General features: G+C 36.6%; 1 protein-coding gene across 1 annotated transcript in view; it reads left to right on the top strand.

Annotated features, from left to right (window-relative positions):
- The first annotated feature begins 1,331 nt into the window (after positions 1–1,331).
- Positions 1,332–19,542, top strand: part of LOC108577691 — a 48,102-nt gene continuing 29,891 nt past the window's right edge. Inside the window, exon 1 of the mRNA XM_017940882.1 lies at positions 1,332–2,287. Within this exon, the coding sequence (XP_017796371.1) occupies positions 1,332–2,287 (956 nt within the window). The remainder of the gene's footprint in view (positions 2,288–19,542) is intronic.

The raw sequence follows: 19,542 nt of genomic DNA, 5'->3' as shown, positions 1-19,542 counted from the left end.
CTTACGTATGTACCACGGGGTCGTGTTCTCGTTTTACTTCGGTACCGTAAAAAATGTTTGAAGTATATCGCACATTGTCTGGAAGAGATTGTTTACGCGACCGTTAAACATAGTATAATAATAAGAATATTCTTTGGAAAAGAGAGAAAGACAAAAAGACAAAGATACAAGAGGGTTGATTGACACGTCTTTGCGGTTTTATACTCTTCTAGTGTGCAGTATCTTATGTGCCCTCTTTATTTGTTTTCTTGTATTTTAATATTAGTTATCTGAGTTCAAGATTACCATCTGTCATTATTTTTGCATTCCCGTGTTGCTCCGTTTCACTGTCGAAATTGAATTGTCAAAGGAAGGATAAGTGAGGTTATGAACGTGTCGGCCAATAATGCTATACTTTGATGGTGTCATTAAGTAACTTTTAAATCAAACAAATATTACAATTGATTCTAAAGTGTATTTAATGTTGTGAATACAAAGTGCATTCATTGTTATAAAGTGAAAATATGTGATAGAAGGTAATTTATATAACCTGAAACGTAGTTGGTATAATCTTTCACTACGTATTCGTGTTTATTAGTAAAACTTGATAAAAATGACATAAATAAACTACAATTCTCTTTAAGTAAGCTGAGATATTTTAATACAATTTGCAAATATATTGTACATAAAAATATATAGAAATTTCATTTCTGCAAATAGAAATGGTGATATAAACGTTGGGACATCATTTGCGCAGAAAATAATTTGATCAAATATTAGTAGTTAATTTTCATCGACTTTTTAATATTTATACCTAAATATAATATTTCGTGTATAATGCAATGTCCAAAATTATTTCGTCATTTCAAATAAGTGAAGAAGTTGAATGTGAAAATGATTATATACTATTGATATTCTAAACGCGTTGATATGGAACAATTTGTGTATATGTTTATGGCATAGTGTTTTACAACATAGAGTAACTCTAACCTCAATATTGTAGATAAATTTATATTTGTGTAATCGTTTTTACCGACCATCAGTCGATAAATGTCATTATAAAGAAATTATTCGTAAAATATATAAATTGGAAAACGGAATTTATTTCTTCATTAAGTTATTGTTTAAAATTTTAATACATTTTATTTATGTTACAGGATAAGAATGAAACATACAAGTGGATAATATATTGTATGAAAGCAAAAATATGTAGTTTAATTTTCAAATCGATATATGCTCACATGGTAACATGATAGCAGTAGGTTTAAAATACCTCAAGAGTTCTTTATTATTGAAATGTTTATACATGTTTAGATATTGCAAATGAATCTTTAAAAGAATCTAACATAAAAATGGCTGAGAGTATAATAAAAAGCACAGATCTAATAGATATAGTGGATAAGGAAGAAGTGTTAAACGATCCTACTACATCCATGAATAAGAAAGAAAATATTGAGAAGCAAGATATTTCTAACGAAAATCAATTAGAAGTAAATAATTCTTGCGAAGAGAAATTAAAAATAATTGGTGCTGCTGAAGTAAAAGATCAAAAGTTATGTACAGATGTTGAGTATTCAAGTAAAACTGAAAATACTGTATCTGAAAATGAAACACACCCAAAAGAAGGCATAACGACAAATGCAAGATTGAGCGAAACAGGTAGTGAAGAAAAATCTAAGAAAATGGATAATTCATCTACGAAAGTAAAAGATATGAAGAATACTATTTCAGAAGAAGAGGAGACATTAAATGAAATATTGAAAGTAGTACATGAAAATGTAAGTTCAACAGAGGTTCGACAATCCACTATGCAATCCAAAAATTTAGAACAAGAGAAGAAAAATAATATTGAAGAACCTAAAGTGATGACAGATGGAGACTTAAGAACAGAAAATATAATGGAAACTGTAAATGACAAAATAAACGTTCTTGCAGAAACTGAAGTTGTAACATCTAGAAGAGATACTAAAATAAAACAGTCTATAGAAACTGTAGATCATATGGAAGTTGGAATTGTAGGGCCTCCTACAATTGTTAGTGAACTTATTAATGAAGAAGAATTAAGAGCAGAATCTGCATTATCGACAGATCAAAAAGTTCAAGATCATATAGCAGAATGGGTTCAAAATTCTGCTAAAGTTGAAGAGTTGGTTATTGAAGAAGAAAAAACTCCTATTCGTGATGGTCGGCAGGAGAAAAATTTTAGAGAGAAGAGGACCAGAAAGAAGAAAAGTAACGATGTCCTTGCTTTACCTACCAGGAAATCTCAGAGAATTGTCAGCAACATCATCAAAAAGAGTATTAAATGGTGAGTAGAACTTTACCATTTTTTTATATATAACTTTTCGTATTGATTTGCATTTGAGAATTATTTGAAATTTTTTAACAGAAAATTTAGCATATTAGCTTAAACTTAGATAACCATTCTCAATATATTCTAAAGCGTCAAAGCTATTCTTTTGGAGTGAATAACTATGTATTTAATTACTCCTACCAGAATGTTTATTCATATTGTTATAATCATAACAAATGAATAAAATGAACTCAATACTTTCAATCAAATATAATGCCCGTTACTTGAAAACTTGTGCATTGAAATATTTATAAAATATTTTTTGCAATTTTTATTATTTGAATTGCATAGTGCAATATTCCACTTTTAATAATTCTAAGTTCATGAATCAATGAAAGGTAATAAACAATTCTTTTTGTACCAATTTATGTGGCATTTTGAAAATAAACTAAAACTCTGTATTGTGTAATGTTTTGTAAAATTAATGCCGTAAATTTAACTTTGAAAGGTACCAGGATAACTGAATTGCAACATACTCAATGGATAGGTTCATTAACATCGTGTTTTATACAATTAATAATCTTTATATGCTGCAATATAAACTATCCTAACAAAATCAGTAGTGACATTAAGGTATAGCATTTAATTTTATTAATCGAATGTTAGTTATTATTAGTTACTTTGGTAATCACTTTCATCTCTCACACTTTAAACAAGAATAAATGTGTTTGTGTTTACAAGTGAAACGATGACGGTTTCTCCAAATGATTATCATAAGTTGATGATCATTCCCCCTTTACGAAGCAAACGTTCTTGTTACACAAACAGCAAGTCCGTGCTATCAAATTCCCTTAGACGTCGTCGATCGATAGTCTGGGGCCGATCACACTCCAATTACAGAATCATTCGGTTTTCAGCATGATTTTACTCAGTCTACAAGGGTATTAAGAAAGAAATGTGCGCATACATGCGCATTTCGAAAGGAACACGTCGTGACGAAAAGTCGACACCGCGTGTAGACTCATCGTTTGTAACGAGGTTGCGGTCATTCCCGAGTACGTTCTCCAATATGGAGAACGGCCGCCCACTCGGCATCAACAAATTTGAGTAGTGAAAAGCATTTCCATGGTGTTATTCTACTTCCTTTTTTCACTGCAATCGCTTATGTTACTCGAGATTGGCGTTATCGGCCGATAAAAGGATAAGAGGAGTACTGAGAGCGCGCAAACTAGCGCTAACGATGTTGAATCAGGTAAGTGAGAGAGAAGTAAAAAAAAAGAGCGGAAAAAGAAATATTGACCGTAGAATGATAAGCAATGCAGCAGTGTCGATAACAAAGTGGCTATTGCTGCCCTTGACTTTTTTCTCTCTCTCTTACTTGCTGCATAAAGCAGAAAGTGACTTTTTCCCTTTTTTCAACTGCGTTATCTCCTTCTTCTTTCTTTACCAAATGTGGCCTATCCATAAAATAATGCCTATTGATTTTGGATTGTTCAGTATCGTCCTAACAGGAAGTGCAAAAAAAGAGCGACAATCAGGTTTTCTTGTTTACCCCTCGTGTTCAGAATTGTATTTCCTCGAATTGATCGATTATTTGGAAATCTTGTACTCGATCATGAATCACCTCTTCGTCTTCCGTTCGTCATCCAAGCATCTTTTTAAATGCTTTTAAACGTGTCACACGTGGGCTTCTTTGAAAGCATTGTTGCCGTTGATCGGTTTTGGGTGTTATGAGATTTTGAAAAATGCAAAAATGCATTCCCATTTTTCTAATAATAAAGAAATGAATATTTACGTTTACCACGTTTTAAAAATTCTATAAAACCAATAATACGTCGCCTATTAAACCATCTTTACCAGAGTCAAATATTCGATATCTACTTTTATATTTGTCTGGTTTTTTTCGCAAAAAATAAATCACCTGCCAACACCTGTGTTAATGGCGTAATAAGCTGCACAAAAACATGTAATACTTCTATTAACTAACGTTTTAGGGCATGGGGAGGATTAACACGACCTTTTTCAGTAAACATAAAATTTTAAGAAATTATGCAATCCGTTACGTATGTCGAGTTAGTTACGTTACATGTATGTATACAAGTTAAACGAGCTTCATACGAAGGTTATGACACCAGCTAGAACAATCTCGCGTTATTACTTCTATCTATTACTCGTACGATAGGATCCTCGATACTGTTTCCGTCAGGACAGGTGAGCATTTTACATACTTTTTTAAACGTATAAACTATGCTAGTATAGAAAGAACGATCGGTCACATTTTGAAATATTTTGGCGAAAAATACAAATGATTATTTTTCAATTATCAGTGTAAAATAATAGTACGTTGATTGTTATTGTGAGCAATTGAAAATTAAATATTCAAGTTCACCGAAATGAATTTTTGAAATTCCAATCAGTTACTTCCACAAGGGGGATGAAATTATAAGTTTTCGTAATTATTGGACAAAGTTCATTTTCAGTCGTACTGAGAAATCGTTCAAAGACGTTCGAAAATTGCTTGCACAAAATTTTCCGTAAACTAACAGACCTGTTCGAAGCTCGCTGAGAAATTCTAGGGTGCAATAATAGTCTACCTGCGCAACCATAATGGTAGTATTGTATACTTAATCCAGGAGCATTCGAACATCGATGAAACTAAAATATAGTTCTTAAATTTTCTATATATTTTAAATAACGTTAGTTATCTTCATAATTCGCTACTTTTAATAAAGCATTAGTAAAACTTCAATACGTATATAACATTTTAATGAGGTTTTCATTGCAAACGGATTCATTTCACAGGCAACAGGAATGCATTAATATTTTATTTTTAATTCTCCCTGAATCTGGTAATAAATTTCACGAAATGTTAAATAGAATCGCAGAATAGAACAGTGCATTAATAAGTAATTATTAAGTATACTAATCGCAAAACAATCGTTATTCCCTGACAGTTTTATTCACCATTCGGAATATGTTTGAAACGAATTGAAAGTCGCAATTATTCGAGCTAACGACAAGCATGGTCACAATTTTTTTAAACTAATTCCTCTTACACTTTAGTATAGCCGATATATTTGAACAATGGTCAGCCATGATGTCTTGGTCTTATAATGGATTGGACGTTCGAAGAACATGAGAGGTTGCATTAATTTACGTATAGTGATCATTTGCTTATCCATCAGTTGGAAAGAACGCATAGCTGTCTGGTCCCAGGCCAAGGCTGGTCTCACCCCGCAGCCCGGATGAAAGTGGAGCGGTCTGCGAGCGGGAGGGGCGTTAATCCCTACGAACGGTACCATAGAAACGGTACCGGTGGGGTCGTTACGTGTGCCTGCAGACCGTCGGTGTTGAGCAACCACTCTGGACTGCTTCGGTACCAGATACACACCGGCGTGCGTGCGAGCGAGAAACCATCATATATAATCCAGCCCAAGGCCCCCCTTTCTTAAGGGGGAAGGTCTTCTTTGTCCCTCGGTCCCTGGGGCGAAGGACCGTGCGGCCAGATGTCGGCTGACGATCCTTGCGACTGCGTCGACACGCACTCGCTCACTCACACACACGCATTTCCTTATCGATGTATGCGTTTTCTCTGTCGTAGGCGTACGCACGCGTACGTCTGCGATCCCGTGCCGCTGTACGCTCACGGGTATTGCGTATCCTTCGTGGGTATTTTTGGTGACCGTGCGCGCTGCTGTCTCCGCCACACTAACTGGGAATACGCTGGTTTCTGGAGGTGAGCGGCACAAGAAAGCTCGCCCTCTTCAACCGACCTTCCTTCCTATGCACGGTTCTCTTTATGAATTTCTGTGGGTGAGGATGAAATCGCTTTTCTTTAGGTTTCCAGGCGGATATGAATTTTCACCGAAATCTGGCTGAGCCAAAATTTCACCTGTTTTGAATAGTATAATCTTTGTGGAAGCTTGGACAGATGTCGAGTGGTGGAAATCTCCTTTTTCCAAGAACTGCTGCTCGGCTCTTGCTTCTACTGTTCGTTAATTGATATTCGACGTACTTGGTTAACGTCTTTTAATGCATGTTTCACGCAACTCGGTAGTTTTTTAAGAAATGTATTGTTACTGCATTCTGATGCATAGTGAAGTAGTAGAAATCAAGTTGGAGGAGTTGATAAATATTAGTTCTTTAGATGATCGAGTCTTTTTTTTCTAAAATACTGATAATTTTAGTACGTCAACATCATAGTTAGTTTCGACTATAAATTGCTTTTTTACGTGTTTCCATAGTATTTATTAGGTATACCAATAAATACATGACTTTTTTCCAGCAAATTCAGCATTAATTTTTTCCCGTTTGTTGACTTATGTCTTATTTCTTTTTGCACTCTCTCGTTACATTTTCGAGAGCCACTTGAACGTTCACGATCGTTCAGATTGCAATCATTTAGTTTGAAACGTTTAAATATTTTCGTACACCATATGATACGATGTTCTTACCAAGAAAAGAACATATTGATCTGCGTGCTTTCGCAGCAGTTTTTCCCTATTGATATTTGTGTAGAATGCAGCGTCTTGTATGTTGTTTACCGGTTGCTATCTTCGTTACTACATCGATTGATTTTTTAGATTAAGATCGACCAGCTCGTATTCTGAATGAACCTACAAGTTGTTGATAATAAACGAGCGGCAGTATATCGAGAATTTTAACTACATTTCTAACTTATTAAAAAAAAAAATAGTGGAATTTGAATATCGTTTAATAAATTAGAAAGTAAGTGGAACGAAACTTTTCGCAGGAAGATTTGCGCTCTTCTAGAAAAAGTTTAAACTGTGTTTCAAGAATGACCGCTTCCATATACAATTCTAGTTCGTTATCAAATATTTTATTGCGATCATTTTTAACAAATTTCTAAAAACAGGAACGTATTGTACTCATTTATTGAAGTCACAGGTGTTAATTTTAATTTCCTTTTAAAATGTGCTAAATTCTGAAATAAACATCTCTCGTACAGAAATATTATGGGGGACAATTTAAAATGTTTGAAAGTGATTTAAATAGTAATATAATCGTAAATCTTTAGTGAAGAAATATTTGTCCGTTACATCGAATAGAATATTTTAAGGTCAGAAAACTTGTCAACGTAAATACTTTCTCGTAGGCGTAGACATACGCGTTAGTTTGCGCGTGTCTCTTCGAGATCCTTCTAACATGCGTGGAGGTACCAGCTCGTGGTGAAGAGTAATCCGCATTTACCTGTGAGAGAGACTCTGTTTCGCTTGTGTGAACATACCTGCACACCATCGAGATTCCTTCTTTGTTGGTCTAACGGCTGTTTCCTGGAAGTTCCTAGGTATCAGGATCTAAAGTTCGCCGATTCAGGCGGTTCCTTGCGCAGCCTTGTGAAGATTTTGGTACCTGAGGCCATGAAAATGCTTTGTTTTCAAGGGATAAGACGTTCCCTATGCTAGCTTCGAAAGGATTTCAAAGACAGGCCTTTCAAATACCCAATAATATTCTGAATACAACGTATTCCTGATATTTCTTTCTTTCTGTCAGAAATATTCGCAATAATTCTGCTTTGTCCAATTATTTCGAAACATTTCTTATTCATGCTTCCGGTGAAAATGTTGGTAACAAAGAGTTGAAGAATGTTTAGAATTAAAGAAAGAGAAATTCAAATTGTTTAAATAATTTATCGTTCGGATTGTCTGTCAGATATCCGAGCTAATTTTTCTGTGTATTTTCAAAAGGTAACGTATCTGTACGTTAGAAGAAGCATAGACTTTCTAGTTTTCCTCTCGTCAATTCTTAAAGTTGAATCAAAATCGAAAAAGAAGCAAAATCCACCGTGCACCGTTGACCCCAAACTGAACTTGCGCAAGCATTAAATTCGCGTACACGTAGAAATCCGTGGTTTCCATTGGTTCCACTTGCTCTGGTTTGTGGAATTTATAAAGTCTCGAAACTGACATGATCTTGAAGAGAACAGCCAACCTATTGTACAAAAATATATTCGGTAAATTAAGAATTCTATAGAAATAGATCGGTTTGGTGGAGCCATTAGGAATTGTCTATTATTTGCTTTGAATATAGGAAATTGTTTAGGAATGATTAGCCACTGTAGCCTTTAATAGCACGTCTTAGTGATATCATTCTAATGAAATGAAATTAAACGAAACGAAATTTACATCTATGGAGTATTAATGCATATCAAGTTTGTAAATAGAATTCTTAGGAGCCTTTTAGAGTAATACAGTGTAAACAATCCCAATTTCCTCTTCCATTGACACAATTTACTCTATTGTTATGTTCTCTTAAACAATAATTTCAGATCCACATCATATTCGACGAAACCAGAAAATAGAGAATCACGAAGAATCACCTTTTCGAAACATCAGACGTCGCATCCTCCATTTACGAAAAAATAAATCACTCATGAATTATGGCCACTGGTTCTCGTAGGAGAATTTGTTATCGACAAAAGCGGTTCGGCTGTTCCAAGGGTCGAAATTTTAGGACACGCGGTCCAATCAGGCGGAATAAACGCAGTATTGACATAATTTTCATAAATTGTTTTGTGTATTTGTATCGTTCGAACGGGCTAGTCGGTATACGTGTATAAACAAAATATCAAGGACCGCGATACTCACGTAATCTTCACTTTATCCGTGTGTGTAATTCTATTTGGTTTGTCATCGTCATCGTACAATCATGATAGAAATCGGGAACGGAGGCAGAGTTATTTTTACCATAAGCATAACAGTCACCGGGACTTACACACGCGTGCCGTGCAAAGGGGGAGAAAATATATTTATTGTTAAATTGTCATGGAGCTCGGTGGTAACTCGTGTGAGGAGAAGGTGGTGTTTTTTTATTGGTCTTTGATCTTTGGTATCCTGGTAACGTAGCAATGACGTCATCCGGTGATCCAAGCCCGGTCGGTTACCATCCATTACCATCGCGCATTACTATCCCCGGGTGCGCCTTCCAGCCCCTATGCGTCTCACCACCACGGTCATCCCCCTTCGAGAAATCCTCTTCGCAAACGGACTCTGTCCCCTCTCGCACTATCACACTTATAGCAATAACTAGAGGAGGAAAGAGTAGGTTTCTAACGAACTACCAACAACGATACGAGTTTCAACCAATGGATCTTCCGTCCAATCCTTTCGCTGTAGGAAGGAAGTTTACGAGTTTCTTTTGCTGAAGAACGTTTTTTGTACGTGGACGGATCTGTCGGTTACGATTCCTAATTGTCCTCTTATAATTGGACCATTTTTTTTTTTTTAACGATGATTCAGAGATTTCGATGCAACCGTGTAACGAATTTGTACTTCGAAATCTGGACTGTCAGTTTCGACGTTAATTTTTTTTAATATATAATTTTTACTTGTTTGCGTTTTTGATAGTTTAGTGTGATATAGAAAGGACTGTGATATTTTTAATATCCTTTTTTTCGGATTACTTACTTTCTTTCTTTGCCGATAATGAAAAATCATATCCTTTTTACAGGAAAGATATGTTAAAATCGTTAAAGAGTATGTATTTTTAAATACTTTTCGAGAAGCTAGTGTGAAAAGTTCTATTTGCAACGCAGTCAAAAAAGATACACGTATCATTAAGTAAATATAATTTTAAGTAAACGTTGTTGTATTGAACAAAATTTATAAAAGAAAATTGTAAACCATTCTGTTTAAAAAAAAAAAAGAAAAAGAATTAAATAAAAATGTGTGCTCGCGTCTTTCTGTTTCAGTAGATGATTTACAAGAAGGAATTAAAATTAATTGTTCCAATGTAACTGCTAAACAACTAAATGATGTCATCAAAAATATGAAGAAACGTATAAAAGAATGTTTAGAACGTGGAGGTGAAACGCTTGAATATTGATTCTAATTTTCCAAAAATTTGAAATATCTCATAAAGTATTGGAGTTTTCGATGATTCTTTTACACTTTCATACGCAGAATGACTTGAAGTATCAGTTTATGTAAAGAAATGCACACGGTTCCTTTTAAGAAAAAACTGTGCAAGTGCATTTGTGAAAGGAAGTTCTGCCATAGTATAGTAAAACTATGCAAACAATTTGTTTGTACGATTTTTTCTATCTTCGTTAGAACAGTGCTGTAACTCTGCTAAATTATTACAATCACTCTGTATACTAGGACGATATTTGGATGGTTATTTTGGCGTAGAAGGCATATTTTTGTACACTCTGATATTCGTCAAATCTGAATATGAAACTAGACATAGTCGAGTGGTAGCTTATTTAAATAGATGCAGATGTTAAAATGTGCAAGAGTTCTGAAATACAGTAACAATGAGTTTAGCATTCACACGAAATGAAGGCCGCTCTTGATCTTTCGACTATAATATATCAAACATGGGAGTTAGTTTCCACAAGAATCTTTCCATACTTGTATCTATTAAAAAAAAAGAAACATATTGCTGATTTACATTTTCGAAATTTACTATGTTGCTCCACAACTGAATATTTTTTATATCGACACCTCTATGCTTTAGCTAAACAAATATTTTTTTACTTCACTTTACGTCTTTTATTACTTATTAACATTTTTTTTTCAGAAATTCTGCGAACAATTTTTGGAGAAATTCTAGCAACAAAATACTAAACAAGCTTTGCTTACTCGAAATATTTCGAAAAATATGTTCATAACACCAATTCTCCAAAAAAATCATAAACATTTCTTTATTTTATGGAATGAATAATAGTGAGAAGAAAAGACTACATTTTTGTACACCGTTCTCTAATTCTGAAAACGATTTTCCAGCACATTGAAAACATCGGATTTGTATCCAGTGTAACGGGGACAAAGAAAAATGAATTAAACATAACTTCGTCTAACCGATCGGATGATCATACTATATACATTATTAACCGCGTAGTGACACGACAATGCATCTGCTCAGTTTTTGTTTGCCGTCAACACAAGGTTTCCTTTATTTTTTCCCCCCCCCAAATACTACCGAGAGACATTTTTTTTTAGAAAACGCGAATACTTGTTGAAACTTTGTACAGAGCAGTATCGGTTGTACGTACGACGAGGAGAGTAAAGTTCCAGTTGTAACAACAGCTGATCCGTTTTAACGGGAGATTATGTTGATTTAATTAATTTAATAAAATCGAAACGGGGGAAAGAGAATTAGCAAGTGTGTGAAAGTTATTTGGAGGGAAATAAACAGGCGTTAAATATGTTTACTGTCCCGCGTATGTAAACATAGTTTTAATTGTTCGTTGTTTAAAGGACATATTTTTCTTAATTGAAATCTATAGTGTAGAAAATCGTATACTTAACCCTTGACACTCGATGATGTTTTATAAAAATAATGTCAAACTGAACAAATATTTTGAAAATAAGATCTTTCATACTGGCTATTTTCGGATTTTGTGGGGGGTAAAAACAAAACGCAATATGAATTTCGATTGTAAATGGTTTGTTACAGATTTACAAATAAGATTGGTAACAACAAACTTTTCGTTGTAAAATGTGAGAGGTGAATCATGTTTACTTTGTCTTTCTTGAAATAAATCATTCAGTATTATTGATAATTAATATCGTTAATATTGATTGCATAATAAGGAATTACTTTTTCATATTTCTCTTTTCAAATTGTTATCCTACTGTGTTAATAAAAGTTTGACATTGGTGAACGTAGTATAAAATTTATTACATTATAAATTTTTTGACAGTTTTGCTAAATAGCAATAATTGAGTTATTAACTTATGCCACTAATTCGTTATGTGAAATCATTTCTGGGAAATTGATGGAAAATTCTCTAATGGGTAGACATTTGCTGTTGTAGACATATGTATATGTTCCATGGACCGTACAATATTTAGGTATTTGCAATTTTGCATTAAGATGTGTCAGATGAAGTCATTTTTGACTTAGTATTATTTACAAATTATGTTCTCACAGTACATAGTGAACATGGTACTGCATCGACGCCTTTCACATTTTATCATAAATTCCTATGGTACTGCTGCAATTAGAATGCTTAACGAATACAAATTATTGAAAGAAGAAAAACAATGAAAAAATTATACTCTTGCCAGACAGGGTTAAAACTCGAGTCCTTAGAATGAATAGATGAAACCTTTTATCCTATTGCTACCATAGCTGTTACCAGCAGTTCATATTTATACTGGAAATAGATCCGGTGACTCTGAACTTTTCAACTTTAAATCTGTATTTTTATAAAAGTAGTTTGGTATCAACGACTACGCACTAGAGTTTGTTTATATTTGACAATGTTTAAATCATAAATTTAACTTCATTCAAAAACCGCTTGTCCAGATCGTGATTCTGTTTTATTAGTTGAATCTTCCTGTGTGCATCTCTGCATCGCGCCTACATGATCAATCATATTTGTTGGATGCTGTCGAGGTGACACATTGGAGGAACACTGTGTCCGCGAGGTTTCGGCATGCATATAGCCATTCGAAAGCATCTCCGTGTTGACGAATTCGTGAAGCCACTGAAATTCTCCTGAGACTTGGCCAGACGGAGTTGGCAGGTTTGGTGTCCAGGCACAAGCAGGCAGGCAGGCAGGCAGTACAGGTAAAGAGAGGGTGGCTTGGACTTCGGTTCGGATGGCGGGTATTGATCCTAGCAAACCTAGCAGCGGGGTGGCCGGGACCCGCCTCAAGGATGAAGGGTGTCTCCCCTTCCCTCGCCCCTCACGGTTCAGTCTCACCGTCAGCCAACGTTCAAGGGAGACGAAGATAGGAATAACCACGTGAGTGGGGTAGTTGCCCCTTAAGAGAGAGGGGTGAACCACCTAGAGCGCGGCGTGTACCAAAGATACCATCCTTCAGGCCGATGAAATAAGCGGTCCAAGTAACGGAAAAACGAATCGAAAGATGATCTAGAAATACTGTAAAATCTGAAGGAACCAGATGAATATATCGATGAACACATCACTTTTCCACCATATCTGTTGAATAATCGTCACCACGTCGATATTTCTTTCCCTCCTCTTGGAGAACTGACGCTCTGCCTCGCAATGCGTCCATAACTAACTTCCTTCTCTCATTTGCTAATAACAGTAGATGTTGATTAACACCGACTGTTTCCTTCCGTTCGAGGGAAGTCGAATTTTTCTCGTTCTGGACACGTCGAACGATTCCTTTCATCGTCGATGGGCCAGATTATAGTCTTTGCGCTGGGTGATTCCTGGCATGATGCTTTGTCTATGGTAACGCAGGTACATTTTTATGGCTGTAAATACTTCGACCAGTGACTCATTGATTTCATCGACGATTTCCTACGCCGATTCACCACTCTATTTTGCTGTTATTAGTTGAACCAGTCCTTTGTTTGTATGAATAGTTAGCACCGTTAAACGTGAAATTCTCGATGAAAAAGGTATGAACAAGCTGCATTTATTTGCAGCGCAATAAATAAGAAATCATGTACATAATTGATAAATTCGTAAAGTAGTTTCCTTCAGAACTACGCTATTTCTAAGGAAGTTTTCAATCTTTTATCGAAGTATATCTTTACAAATATTGAGGAGAAATTGTCGAAGAGAAAATAAAACAATAATAGCGTGCTGGTCACCGGTACCATCTCGCGGTTGCTTTCGGGCAGAAACTTTTCGATCTCCTCTGTGTTTAGTAAACTCATCGGAATACGCATGCCCCAACGTTCGTGCTGGCAAATTCATGTGCGAAGATAGGTTGACACCAGGCGCATCAAGTTCCAATTACAGTTCTTGCGTCATGAAAATGATCATGCAGCATGTCTTAAGTTTAATTAACGCATTGGCAGCTGTGACGCAGTTCTACGTCATTTTAAAATCTATAGCTGGTTACCGGCAACGTAGTTCTACGTCATTTTACAGTCTGTAGCTGGTTGCTGGCGACACAGTTCTACGTCCTTTTAAAGTCTACAGCTTCTTGCCGTTGGCGTAGTTGTAGACGCCATTTTATATTTACCGCGAGTTATATGCATTTTTTAATTACTAGGATTTTATTATTTGGTTCCTCGAGTCTGAACCTAACTTAAAAATAAAAGTTAATACTTAATTCGAAATCACTGAATAATTAAATCTTATTTTCATTCCCATTTTAACGCTAGAACCCCATGGCTATAGATTTTTGGAAAGAGAGATTTTTGGGTTTCGAAAGAGTTAATTATAAAAATGGCCAGTAATGTTATCATTTGGAATTTAAATGTTAACATACTTTGAAAAGTATAAAGTAGATTGTTCGAAACTTTTAACATGACTTAATAATAGGTTATGTTTGGAGCAATACAATTCAGGAGTGAATTAATAATTATTTCCACAGGCGTTATAAATGAAATAACTTATAGGGATAAATGTCCATGTGATTTCACATGGTATAATACCACGGTTTAATTGAATTTTATACAAAATCGAGCCAATGCGTGATAACGCAGCAGCGATTAGGAAAGACAACGCTGAACGGCATAGCCTATCACCGGATTTCTGCCTCTACCAGATAACGAAAAGACAGATTGAAAAAGAAAGAAGGTTGAAATCGCATAGCTTGGTGTGGGCAACTGACGACAATGAGGTCAGATCTTATTCGTCCCGCGAAAGAGATTGTTCGAGCTGTGGCCAAGTTGTCGGTGTAAAACGGCAAAAGAGAGTCGCAGTTGCGCATCCTTCTTGGTCGTTCTCCAGGCAGTCGTGTCTGGTGGCCCCGAGTCGGAGCTTCGGCTTATTTCCCTCCTGTGCCAGCTGTACGAAGTGGCCGTAGACAGGCTGCTGCCCCGCTAAGCGAGCCTCAACGCGACAAGGACGGACTTTCCGGCTCTAATATCGGACGGAGAAGAGAAAGATGATCTAGCCGAGACCAAAAGAGAAAGAAGAAGCAAAACGTGCTCTAGTATCCGAGATTGAGAGAGACGAATGGCTGTGTCGTCTCTCTCTCTCTTCTCCCCCTCTCTCTTTCTCTCCCCTTGTCGAAGTTGCTTCTTCTTTCTTGGTTTCAGGTTAGAGAGAGAGTGAGATAGTGCCGCGGAGGGGAGGGTGGTAGGCTGATGGTGGGGTCAGGTTGCCGTCGTGGACCGGAGGGAGGGAGCAAGAACACCGGAAATCGGTCTGTCCTTATTTGAGAGGCCGCGTGAACCACACCGAGGCCTGGCCTTTCGTGCCTGCTTCTCCTCTTTTCGGTGGCTTCTCTTTTGGCCCCACATCGTCGCAAGAGAGACGCGCACTGGCCATGTATACAGGCAAAAACTCTTTCGAGAATCTTCGCGAAGATTTTTCTGTTCGAGACTCGGTTCTGGTACCAGGATGTCGTCTGTTTCCGCAGAAGCATTCTAAGAAAATCGTTGATTCAAGCCTGAACAGGAAAAACAACCGTTGGGAACGTTAGGGAGGTATATACCTCGATGCGTTCGTCACGCTGGTTATACAATACCGCAAAAGGGGAAAGATCCTCGTCGGGAAGTGATGGGAAGCTGCTGCGTTGCAGAACATTTCTCTCAGAACTGGAGCATCTACATCACACCTCGACGAAGACCTTCTGTTATTCATGATGATACAAGAGATTATTTTTACCACATGCTAAAGATAATAACAAATGGTCGAGACATTTTCTAATGAAGTACACATTCTTTGTGTTTCGAACTTTTATAGAAATATCAAAAATTAGGCTTAGCGTTGTACAATTTATTTTGTACAAAGTAACGAGATTTGAAAATTTTGCTAGCTCAAGGTAGAAAAAAGTATCGAAGAAAATATCTATCAATGTTATAGAATATTTACACTTATATTTTATTCAAATGTCTACTGGTACACAGAGCGAAATATTAATATAATAATCTAAAATCATTAATTCAACCAATACGCAAAGGAACATTCATTATCTGCTACGCATATCTTCACTATCAAACGAAAATTGTCGACGTGGCGAACGGAGTATCGATGAAACACTCAGTTAATTTGTTTCTCAGGCTTTCGAGGATCTTCCTCAGATCAGTTCCTTATCAGAGATAATATTCATCGTCAAAATCTATATTTCGCATGATTAAGCAGGTATACATTTCAAAAGTTTCTTAAAACCTGATTACTTAGATTATTCAGGTGGCAATTTTTAAATAGTGGAAAAAATAAGCATAATTTTATTTCTTATTGGGTAATAAATTCCTTGAGTTAATAAAAATATTCCTTATTTTGCATACCACTTTATGTGTTGCTAAATATCGAATTTTTATCCTGTTAGGCGTAGATTTATTTGCGATTATTTCTTGTTTTTGGAAGAAAATTAATTTGAAATTGTAAAAAATTGCATAATGTTTGATTTTTGTTTATTATTTACAATTTAATATTCTATATGAGGGTCTGACGTCATCTTGATTTTTACATTCAGTTTTATTGTAAGGCGGATATGCGTCGAATTTTTCATAATGATTTGTCTAAAAATATTTTATATTGAGATTTATATTCGAATCAGGGCATATATGGAGAATATTCTTCTCTGTTAATTGTCGGCTCTTTTATATTTCTCAATGTAAATTTGTACAGCAAATTATTCACCGACTCCAGAGAAATGGATATGTTTTATATTGTAAAAAACTTGGGCACTTTCAGAAAGTTAGAAAATCAATTTTTCCGATCTTCTATGTTCAGAAATTGAGCCGTCCTACTTTTCTGAGGCTAAAGTTGTAATTATTGGTAAACGTATTCCGAAATATAACAGCAACAGTTTAAATAATTTCCGAAGAAATGGAGGCTTGAGTGAAGTATTTAAAGTGTCGCAGACAATGGAGATGTCATGTGCCAATATTCCCGGTGATTCCATGCTCAATGCCAGATCTCTTCTTCTTCGCTTTTTTCCCCAAGGTAGAAACTGACTTTCCTGCATCATGATCTTCTTGAACAGATACATCTTCGGAATTGTCCCAGAATCTCTGCTGCAACGTTTTCATCCAGATTTGTTTCACTACCGCATTGCTTTTTTCCCTTCTATTTTTTCGTCAATCCAATCAAAAGAATTACAATCAATACGGATGATTCGATAAGGGTTACGACCATTTTCTTGCATTCAAATAATTAACCAAAATTATTATTGATTGTGCAGTGTCAGTTTGATTGCGATTGAATGGGGTCAAGTCCTCCTTCCTCCATGCCTCATAAGATGCCATGAGAATTTGATTAGCGGTAATAAGGGAGAAATAGTAGTATCTTCGTCCAGACGTGATAAAATGCCCCTGAAATACCAATACTCGTTTCATGAAACAGAATTCACTTTTGTATTGATGTTCTTTTATGTGAGCGGAAAATGCCAATTGGTTACCATCTTTTCGAATTCGAACCTTGAAAATATTCAAAGATGACGTCGTTTCTCAAAGTGTTCCCCAATAGCCACCATTTTAATTCTGTTTGTAATTTCCATAATTGTAATAGTTACAAATTTCAAAAATATCGTTAAGTACTGTAATTTTCAGAATTGAGAAAGTATACGAAATGTGTGAAATATAAAAGAAGAAATAAAATTTGTATAGCATTTATACCAAAGATAACAAAGTTAAGTACTTTCATGTTCATTGTTTCTTAAGATATTTCAAGTTCTGATTGCGTTTAGTCACGGAAAATTAAATTCCGTAACGCATAGAAGACAGAACTCTTTGTTCTTCGTTACTTTCATTTGACCACGAAACAGTGACTTCCGCCTTGTTCACCAAGCCGTTAAATCTCAGATTCTTTCGTTTATAAGAATTTACGTAATTTTCATCCATTTTAATTTCAATTGTGAACTTACTTCAACTATTATAATTAATATTATGCACTACAACAATCTACATTTTCTACGTTAAATTACTAGTTACTACGTTAATTCTAGAGGAAATGAAAATTCGTATTAACAGTTTTCACGAATTATTTTGGTAATTCTGTGATTACGTTGATTAAGTAAAGTTTTGCTCTTATAAGATATTGAAATTTTCAAAAAGTATGCTATTTAAAGTAAAACGAGTACATAGGTACATGCTGAGGTATTCTAAGGAACGATTACGCATTCAGAGGGTTCGATCGAAGATTGTCAGTGTTCCTTAGTACAATCGAACTTCTCCGTTCAAACTATTTTTAGAAACACTCTCATATAGGACGTTACGTGTCGTTAAAGCCCTTTCATAAAGGAGTAAAATGTCCAACTTTCCATGGTGGTCTAGAGACCCAGAACTTCAAAGTAAGAAGCAGGAGAATAATTTTTCTGTCGTCATGGTTCCACCAAATCCGGCTCCAGTCCTTACGTGAAGAACGAGTCGAGAATACAAAAGTCAAGATTTGCGACGATTCTGTTAACGCACATTTACCCGACGTATAATGGTCGGCAGTAACGAGTTTACCTTAGTGGCAGACAGAGTAACCATGTTCATAGGGATGAAGAGAAAAAGAACGTGTAACCTAACGCGTCTGCAAGAGGACCAGGTCTCAAGGAAGCGCAACGTGACCGAAGGAGAAAAAAGGGTCGCGCCGCGCTCGCGAGGGGCAGCGAAGAAAGAGAAGATCGGTAGCGGTTGGTTATACTGGATGACAGAGGTAACGAGGACCGCGTGGTTCGAGGGGTGGCGAACCCCTGAAGGACCATAGTCGGTAGCGGTGACCTCCTCCCTCTTTTTCCCTGTCTCCCTAATGTCTCTCTTCCTTTCCAACCCTGCCCCCTCCACGGTGCACGTCATCCCTGCCGCGACGGCACCGAAGCACGATCATTGGTTCACCGGTTTCACGCAGACACGAGGAGGCACACGCAGCTGCCACTGGCTGTCTCTTGTTCCACAGCCGGACCCGATCGGCCAGTCCGGAGGAGAAGCAGCACGCGTGCAGTGGTTAGCACGCTGTCTACCACACGTGATAAATACACTGTTCGTTATTACGATCGCGTGTATACACCGGTGGTGGTTCTCTTTCTTTTTCACCGCTCAATCATCCTGTTGGGAAATACAACGACGATCCGTTTCCATTCTCCTGTACTTCGCGTTGGTTACGAGAGGACGCGGCTGCCCCTTGGTGCTCTCTCATGACTACCACGAGTCGGACATACCCAAGTTCGGCGATTTTCGTGTACACTCGTCGGCAATCGTCGTTCAGCCACCGTCATCCGTCGCCATCTTGACGGTCCGCCCACCAATCAACGTCACGATCACACAGCGCTGATCGTCACGGACAGAGAAAGGTACACGAGGCGACACCTTTCGCCGACAACGCGGACCTGTCTCTCGCACGTGTCGCGGAAAAAAACGTGTGCAACGCACGCCACGGTTTTCAACCGTCATCTTGCTGCTTTATTGTTCCCTTTTCCAATTTATAATCTCTC

This window comes from Habropoda laboriosa, unplaced genomic scaffold, assembly GCF_001263275.1.
Source record: "Habropoda laboriosa isolate 0110345459 unplaced genomic scaffold, ASM126327v1 scaffold786, whole genome shotgun sequence".
NCBI lineage: Eukaryota > Metazoa > Arthropoda > Insecta > Hymenoptera > Apidae > Habropoda > Habropoda laboriosa.
Note: the sequence above shows the minus strand (reverse complement) of the source record. Positions and strands in the feature narration are given on the sequence as shown.